General features: G+C 39.5%; 1 protein-coding gene across 1 annotated transcript in view; it reads right to left on the bottom strand.

Annotated features, from left to right (window-relative positions):
- Positions 1 to 9,468, bottom strand: part of CFAP97 (cilia and flagella associated protein 97) — a 28,363-nt gene extending 18,895 nt beyond the window's left edge. Inside the window, exons 1-3 of the mRNA XM_005415529.2 lie at positions 9,400 to 9,468; positions 807 to 1,679; positions 646 to 717 (exon numbers count right to left, since the gene is read on the bottom strand). Of these exons, the coding sequence (XP_005415586.1) occupies positions 646 to 717; positions 807 to 1,659 (925 nt within the window). The 5' untranslated portion in view covers positions 1,660 to 1,679; positions 9,400 to 9,468. The remainder of the gene's footprint in view (positions 1 to 645; positions 718 to 806; positions 1,680 to 9,399) is intronic.
- Between the last annotated feature and the right edge of the window lie 362 nt (positions 9,469 to 9,830).

Below are 9,830 nucleotides of genomic sequence, written 5' to 3'. Positions count from 1 at the left end.
GATTGCAAAATATCTTAGGCTTCATTATTAAGATTTTTAAAGTCCATTACCCAGAAGCAACCACTAGAGTTTTAGTAAAGATTATCTGTTATTTTTCTTTCTAAAATGCCTTTACTCAACCTATGGTATTTTAGAAGTCAGACACCTAGCTCAGTAAAGAACTTCAAATACTTCTGTTTAATTATCAAAAAGGTACTAGAAGTTTAAGTATATGAATACCATTTATAATGCAATGAAATTTTGGATTGTCTTTCAGTCTTGGAGGTTGATAATCCAGCCTTTCAACAGAAAGGCTGATGCTTTAATTTAGATATTAAATTGTGCCATAGTTCAGTACACCTTAAGATCCATGTGCAGTTTTATTGCCTAATTTATTAATATATCAGACCTTTTTCAGATGCACCCTGTCTGTGTATCTTACTTCTAGGTATATGCAAACCAATGCATGCTTCTTTTCTCTACTGCAGAATCAGTACTATTACACAGAGAAGAATTCCAAGAATTAGATCAATACCACTTAAACAGCAACCAGTTTTAAAAATACACATGTTGTATGAAAATCCCATTCTCTCTGTGTATTAGAACACAACTGTTCTCAATAAGTGGTAGATGCTGTATTTTGTAAAAAGAAAATTTAAAAATCACCTTTCAGAAGCTGATTCAGGTCCATGGCATCATGCAATACTTTTCGACTATATCTGCGATCAAACTCGGAATCTAATGAAAAAAAATACAGACATAAGATTGAATTTCCCAGCCCCATAGGTGTTGCACATTTAGTGTTGTACTTAAATTCTCCAAATTACCATATAATTCTTGGTTCACATTTTCCTGTCTCTTTACTTTTAGTTTCTTATCATTTGATGCTACAAATTCAAATGACTGGATAGGACTGATGTCTGGAGTTGACAGAGGTGTTACGTCAGTCACTGTGTCTTCAGACTCCTCCAGGTCATCACCAAGTTTTGGTTTTCCTTCTGCTAATTTCATTGCTGACTTGAATTTTTGTTTTGGAGACAGAAGAGCATTTCTACAAGCATTCCTTTTTGGGGAAGAATGAGATAAATCTGATAAACAGCTATCAGAATCTGTGTCAGAACCATCTGTATCTGAGCTTGAAGATGATGATGACGAGGACGAGGAGGAGGAGGAAGAAGAGGAAGAGCTGATACTATATTTTTTGCTAGCCTTTTTTATGTTTGGTTGCTTAGCTGACTTTGGTCTAACTTGTTTTTTGCCATCATCACTACTGTCTTCTTCATCTGTATAGTAATCTTCTTCACCTTCTTTAACTATTTTAGGAATTCCAAGAGGAACAATCTCCTCTGTTTCTCTATTTGCTGCAGGGGTTGCTCCAGATGTACCTGCCTTCTCTTCAACTGGAGAAACTGTCAAAGAGGGAGCATCTTCACTAGGACCTTTGCTATTTTCTAGGGACTGATCCCTTTGCAAATCTATCTGCTTTTCTTCACTTTCCTCCTCACAACACTCTTCATCCTTTGAATTAGAAACCAAATCAGTGTCTGCAAGAGCTGCCTTTGTACTTCCTTTCTCTATATGTTCACCATTTTCTTCAGCTTTCTTTTTCTCTTCCTCAAAGTCGCTGTCAAAGAAGGCATGATCCACTTCACCGTCTGATATGTCTTCAAAACGGTCCATAACAAAATATGAAGAGTCACCTGCAAGCATCAAAAAACATTTCCAAATATTTGTGCAAAAACAGATCCAAATACACTTTCAGTACAATAGTTTTGCTCTTCACTCTTTTAGCTCTACTAATATATAATTCTGCAATTAATTACATGAAGTTGCTAGAGACAATTTCATAGGGAGCTCAGTAAAAAAAATTTAGTGCCACCTTATTGCACGCAGGTCATATGTTAGACCAGACAGCTTTACTTTAAGCCAACCCACCACAATTTCCAAACTATTACTTCTAAGCAAATTTGTCAAACACCCTTAGTGGCTAAAAAATCTTAACTATTACAAACAAGCAATTAACGTGTCTTATTTTTTCCCTTTAAGGTAGAGCCATTTGAAGCTAGACCCACTTATGAGCTATCATTAGTTGGAATTTTATATTGTAAACCTTGTTTGTATACAGTGGTCACCATCTTGGCTGACACAGCCATACACACTTTGACTTTCAGTACTTAAAATTAGGAGAAATTTCATTTTACATTGAAAGATCCATGGCTCCAAGGTTAAATTGTGACAGATGTGGGTGTGTCAGTGTTCATGTTTTAGTTTGGACAAGGAGCTTGCTTTTCTGTAACTCACACTCCACAGTAGAGTAGGGAAACTTAATTCTTTCAGATGAACCTAGACTTTAAAAAGTGTGATCCAGGCATGAAACCAGTGCATTTAAAACACAAGTTACCATTCAGTCCATGGGACCAGATCATGGTTAGTCCAAATACATAATATTGCAGACATCAGGACCTCAGTGTTAACCATTATGTTCTACAAATCTGCTATTATGTCCTAGTTCTTACAGAATTTTATAGTGTGTGATCTTATGCTTGTGGCAGGAGGATACAGAAGTTTCCACTCATTAGTAGTATACATATAGTTAAAATAAAAAAATCTCAACATCCCACAACCAAACAAAATCAGCCAGTATCAAAGACTACCAGCCCCATCTAGCCAGAGGCACTTTTCTCCTACTCTTTACAACAGATTTCACTGTTGAAATAATTTAGTAAGCTACAATCAATAAATATGTAACATTCTTTAGACCCAAGAAAATCAAACATGAAGACAGTGGAAGCAACCATGCAAGGTCAGAGAACCAGAATATTTTACAAGATGGATGGTCTCCGTTAAACCACACATAGTTTGTTGCCATGGCAAACAAAGGTGGAAAAAGGGAATTTCCAGGAAAGGTTCTAGCTAAAATTACTTCAAAATACAGAATTTTTAAAGGTCACTCAGATATTTTGCCACTTCTCAAATAATACTGGTTTAGAGGAATTGAAAATATGCTCCTCAAATCACAACATAAAACCAAAAAAGTCTGGAATCTCCTGTGGTTTTAAGAATCACGAAGCCAAATAACTGAAAAGAGACTTATTATAGTTAGATGTTGTATAAAGCTGAGAACACTATTAGGCAACAGAAGCAGAGATCAATTTTCAGGACCGCAAAGATAACTCTCTAAAGGACCTAGCTCTTCAAAGAGCAACAAAACAAAGGAGTAAAACACTTTTGGGAATGCAGATATCCCCCAAGTTAAAGTCTCACACAAGAACAGGCACTAGCCACCATGAAACACCACCCTGCTGCTTACAGAATACTTCGTCTGCCTCTTCATCCTGGTAGGGTGCTCCATTAGAAACACCCCTCAGGACCGACTGCCTTACTGGCCATGTCCTGGTTCTCACTAACAAGCACTCAGCCTTATCATCACTATCCTTGAGCTCTACACAGCTGACAGACCCCCTAACACAGAGGGTCACCCCACCACCTCTCCTTCCTGGCATGTCCCTTCTGAGGAGCTTACAAGCATCCATTGCACCACTCCAGCCATGACAATCACCCCACCACGTTTCCTGATGACCACTGCATCATGGTTTTCTCACAGCATCACAGCTTCTGGCTCCTCCTGCCTTTTACCCATCCTGTGTGCATTGGTGCAGGTGCACTACAGCTGAGCTGTTGGTTCCACCCTTTGTGTCACTTCTTGTGATACCTGGCTTCAGGCAGCTTGTACAGCCTGCAACGTGCAACTATCTCATGAATCTCTGAAAGCTTTTTTCAAGCAGCTTCCTAAAAGGATAATACATTTTAATATATAAAAACATGCACAATAGAATAAATAAAAAACGATCAGAAGATTAACATATTTAAATTTAATTTTCTACCTCATGTAATCAAAACCAGAAGGGAACACAACCTGTTAAGTATAGACCATGAATTATTTATTTAGCAAGTACAACTTGAACAAAGCCAATTCTATGAAGAAAATTAGGAAGCAGAGTTTAAAAATAAAACCCTTTCTTTTCCATTATGAAAGGCTTTTATTACTTAAGGAACTAGCATCTCTCCAGCTCATAACTAGAAATATTATGACTGATTGGTAAAAGCAGGCACGTGGTGTATTTCGCGTGTCTCAAACACAGATTTGAAATAATGTTAGTACTGTTGTATACATAAGAGCATAAGGGGCTAAGGCAAAAAGGATTGCAGGTGGGTGCAGACAAACTAGGATAACTTAATGTAGCTGAAAACTTTAGTATAGCCTAAAATATAACATTTTGTTGAGGTGCAATCACATCCATGTATTTTTAGTTCATGTAATGCTATGCCTGCAAAGGAGACTGAACTAACAGTATCTCATCAGCTATAATGCCTAGTCACACCACTTCTCAGATGACTCTTCTGAGCACAGTCTCTGATGTGAGGATGGGATTTAACTCAAGACAAAAGGGCAGTGTAGAGCTGGCAAAAGGTGATAAAAGATAGCAACCAGCTTGTACATTCCTTTCCATTAATGCCAGCCAGGGAGCACACATCTTCCCACTCTACATGATTCAGGAATAGCGCACCTGCCAGTGGGCTGTTTCCTAGGAAGACTGAGACATAACTGCTTTGCAGACAGTGACCCCCAGTACAGGAGAGATCATTTAGCAGTCTGGCTCTACCCGAGGAGCAGCAGTCATTCCACTGACAAATGCATATTCCACTCCTCTGGTACAAGTCCCTAACAACTTTAGCCTTCATCTTAATGGGAAACCAACACGCCATGTCTCTCACTGTCAATCATTCACAAACATGATGAAATAAACAAAGAGATGGTATTAGATCCTATTCCACTTCTGCATCGAGAGTGTCTGCAACAGAGCTGGAATTTGCCAAGGTGATGCAATACAGAAGAGGTAACTTTGATGATAAAGCATGCCTAAATCAATAACTTGGATCTGTTTACAATTTCACATTTATATATAAAACAGAGTGTAATTTTACTTCAGTGAGAAATACAGAGTTCTGCTAGGTTGCCTGTTTTTAAAACACAGAGTCAACAAGTGATACTCTGGAATCCCAAAAAAGCTGCCACTACAGTCAAATACTTACCATTAACTGCTAATTTTAGTGACCGCTGTGTTTATTTACAAAAAAAGCACATGCTTTTTGTGGCTTTCTGCCAAGAAACCCTCTAACACAAGCATGATCAATTCCAAAGAGCAGGCTGGCCATTAATTATTTGCCAGATCTTTTTTTATTGTAATATTGCTTCTGCTGCTGCACCACCCAAAGAACAAGCAGCATTTTGACATCCTCCTCCATCTCAAAAAACAGATCAAGACCCTAATCACACTAAGCATATTGAGTAATTTTTCCGCTCCAGCTGGAAACCTGCCAACTACAGCACCACCTGAAATATTTTTGTACGCAATGTCTAAGAGCAGGCCATTAGGCATGACTGCAATTTGAAATCTCTTCTACAAAGGTGGGATGGTACATGAAAAGTCATGAATTGAGGATACAGACTTAGATGTAGGTTTGTGTTTCAACATATCCTGCCTTTTGAAAACATTTTTCAACGCCAGAAACTAACACTTACAAAGTGCATTAAGTACCTAGTGAAAGATTTGAGGTATTTTAAACTTAGTTAAACCTTAAAGTTATCCACTAATCTTCCACAGTCAATTTCCACCATGGTTAGAGCAAATGAAAGCACATAAGCATATGACCGCCAAAGATCCCCAGACAGCTGCTGGCCAAAGGCTTTCAAGTTAATGTACAAGGCAAGGAGGAGAGAGAACAGGCAGAAATGGGGGAGGGGGGGAAGAAAAGAAAAAATATTTCCTCTTGAGCCAAAAATAAGCCATTCCCCTCCTGTGAGAAGCTGCAATAATGCAGAGAGGTGTGTATCTGTAGCTCCAGACTTCACTCATAGAAACAAACTAAATATTTGTTCTTCAGGCTCTTCAGCAAAGGTCACCCTGTGATGTCTTGAGCAGAAAGGCTGGGTCAGACAACACTGAAGTTAAATGATGGGAGTGATGATGGCCATCAGGTCTGTCTAAACAGACCATGGCTACTCACTCATTGCAGAGAATCCCAAGAAAATTACTTGCAAACCCTCTAAACCCAGGCAGAAAAGAAGTAGCTTACAATTACAATAAAAAATAAAGACAACAAATCATATATTGGTTGATAAAAGTAGCAACAGCTTCTGGAAGGTCTTCCACTTCTACAAGCACAAGTGACACCACCCACACTGAAGTCTCATGGGGCTGCTGCTGTACAGTTTCTCACTACCTGGAAGAGTCCCAACTCCAGCTACCTCAAAGACTAGAAGGCAGCAAGCTGCTAGGGGAAAACTGGTCATTGGTATTGATCTTTCCCAAAAGTGACCCATAATATAGATAATATAGATAATTGATAATATAGATAATTGATAATATAGAACAGGTACAAAAAGCCCAGAAAAGGACAGACTCTACTGCCAGATATCAATGGTGAAGAGCAAAGCAAGGGTCCAGCTTTGTTTCCCACTCCTTCTATACTGGTACATATCTATGAAGATATGTACCAGTATAGAAGGAGTGGGAAAACAAAGCTATCTATTTCTGTCTGATATCAAGAATTAAATTTGGGGGCAACATGTATTCAACCAGGCTATCCACGACTGAAGCGGAAGAGTCTGGCACAGCAGTTCAAAACTGCATGCAAGAAAAAGGAAAACAACAGCTCTTATTAAAGCAAAGCTTCAGCATATCTGCCATGTAAAGGCTGGAGTTACATTTGCCAGTCCTGAAACAGATGGCAGGACCATAAAGGAATCAAGTACACCACAAACTACTGATGGAGGTAAATCACAGCAAATAAATCACAGCATATTTCTGAATATCAGGCCACCTCTACCAAGTGGCACAACACGTGAACTGTCTCCCACAACAGAAATGCCCATTGAACTACAAGTGTTCTTCATGCTTCTAACATTATAAATTTAGTGTGCTTAGTGACCTGACTAGACATATAGGTGTGTCATTACCATTTCCTTTAACTGTTGTGCTTCAACACACATCAAATAGAACAGAGTTTCTGGAAGAATTTCCTTCCTAAGGCCCTCCATCACAAGATTAAAACACCGTTTATCACAGTTTAAAACACACACATACAGTTTTACAGATGTAACAATTACATTCTCCACAACCACTGAAAACAAGATGCAATTTTTAATTTTCAGTGACTATATTTCTATATAAGAGGAACAAGCACCGCCTGGTACAGATGAGCAGGAGAAAACATAGAAATTCAGTCACTAAATCAGTATAGAAAGAGCAGCTTCAAAAAATATCACTTCGGAAGAGTCTAAATATACTTGTTTCCTCAGAATGTGTGTAAGAGGCAAATGAGGTAAAAGCCTCTTGAGATAATCTCTTGCATTATATTTTTGTGACTTGTTCCTTTCTTCAGATGAGAAAATATTAAGCATGGAAAAGCAGGTAAGATGTTGAAACAGAGGGTTCTATTAAATTCAACATAATATGGGTTTCCTGGAATTCCAGTGTTTATTATTACAATGAAACACATCAAAATCACAAATACTCATTACTGAATTGTGGCTAAAACATCAGTTGAAATTGTAGGATGGAAAATAACTCAGCCAAGGAACACAGATCATGTTTTAGACCATGTCTTGGTCAAACAGGTCTAAAGACAAACATGTCTTTCATCAGGAAGCAAAGAATGAAACAGCTTTAAGAAACAGCTCTGGTGGAAGCAGTAAGGTAACAGTCTGACTATCTCCCATGAATTTAGGGAGTACCTAGGCTCACCTAGGATCCAGCTTGCTTTCAGATTCTTACATCTAAGCTTCAGGTGTAATACTGTGTCATCTGAAAGGACAGACCTTAAAAAGCTTGTAGATGATCCTGCCACCCATGCCACAGATGACCACATGCTACCCATCCTACAAAATTTGCACTTTTAGGTTGAGCCTCCCAATTAGCCAATTGCATTCCAAGTCTCAATGGCTTAGCAGTCCTGAGCCCATCTAAGTCTTACGAACAAACACAGGACCTTCTGAATGCCCTTCTAAAAACAGGCAAGCACAAAACAGAACAAAAATTCCAGTAGGTTGTAACAGCTTTAAGTTCCAAAAAAAGGAATAGAATGTCCCCAAATTACTTGTCCTTTTCTCTGGCTGCTATCCTAAACCATTAGAGTATTATCTAGGTTTAGAAAACCAAAAGAACAACATATGCACTACAGAAAAAAACAAAGCAGGAAGAAGTGTTGGAAGAGCTTGAAGCATTCCAGAAGCAGAGTCCAAAGCTCTGACATCTATATTTTTTAATGCCAATTATTTCACAAACCCATTCTTAAGCTTGCTTGTTTTTTAGCAACAACTTCATTTTAGTCTTCAATTAACTCCACTGAAGAATTTAACTTTGTGGAACTTTGTTTTCTCTCAATTGACAATTCCAGCAATTTTCTATCCAAAAAAAGAGAGATTAACTACTTTTTCAAAGAAGCAAAATTGTGTACAATGCATTCTATTCACTATATTGAGCACCTCACTGCAGACAAAAGCAGGGACACAAAAGAAATTTAGCACTGCTATTTCTATTATATTCATTCCATCCCACATTTTTGTCCTGGTGTTTTTATGAATGCTGCATAGAAATTTTAACCACGCAATTTAAAAATATGTACACATCCAAATGCAAACACTAGATTTCTTTTTATTTCTATTATATAGTAAGAATATAAAAGTGCAGGTATTTGCATACTATAGTTAAACCAGTTTTCAAAAAACTGTTTGGAAAGGAAAAACTTCCACCAGGCATAAAGATTATATGACTTAAAATTAAGTTGTGCCATATGCCTTGCTGAGCTGCATTTTAAAATGCCATGAAAACTCCAGAAAAAAACCCCAAGGTTTGACAAAGACAACATACATTGCATTTTGTTGTAACATCTCACTGAGTCTCTTTCAAATTAATTCAATACTTCACTCTGCTGCAGGAGCCCAGGTTTCATAACTACCTTATTTGTGATTTCCAACCTAATCCAGAGGGGCCAAGAGATTTGGTGGCTAGTTATTTTTCCAAACGCCAGCCCCATTTTGGGAGCCACTAGTGCAGAACACAGCCCTGTGCTGGGCAGGGAGAGTTACACGTGAGTTCTGAGGAAAATGTGGAAACGTGACTCTGGTGATGATTAACACGCTCAAGGCAAGCTGTTTGCAATAATCATTCCAAATGACTTAATTCCCACCAATTAAGCCCAACCAAAACACGCCTCTCAACTCTATCTGGGCATCACTGCAACATGTCTCTCAAAGTCCGGTAACTTTAAGGGTAGCGCACAGACACCGTAACTCTCTCCCAAAGCCGGCAACTGAGGCGAGAACGAGGGCCGGTGTCTCAGAACGGAGTCTCCCACCTCTTTTCCGATCTCCCCGAGGAGCACAGCGGGCAGGCACGGCACTGGTGGGGCGGAGCGCACGTCTGAGGGCGGCACGGCCAAACTCCGGCAGCTCAACGCCAGCCCCAGCCCCGCACAGGCACCGCGCACGACGCGCTCGGGGGACACCTACGTGCGCCTCGCTCAGGCAGGGGCGCTAGCAGGAAGACAGCTAATTAAAACAAAATTATTTTTGAAATTATATAATGGTTAAAAATAACGCATATGTGCACACGAACAAAACATGTCTCCCACCTTGTTTGGGGAAAAAAATTACCGCAGACGTGGAAAGAACATGCCCGTCGTGCCCAACCGCCCCCAACCGCCCTCCCGGCACCTTCCGTGGCGAGGAGGCACCGCAGGCCCCACCACCCGGCCGGCACCCCCGGGCGGAAGCAGCGGCCGCTGGC

Source organism: Geospiza fortis, unplaced genomic scaffold (genome assembly GCF_000277835.1).
Source record: "Geospiza fortis unplaced genomic scaffold, GeoFor_1.0 scaffold40, whole genome shotgun sequence".
Taxonomy (NCBI): domain Eukaryota; kingdom Metazoa; phylum Chordata; class Aves; order Passeriformes; family Thraupidae; genus Geospiza; species Geospiza fortis.
This window is presented reverse-complemented; position numbering and strand designations above follow the sequence as displayed.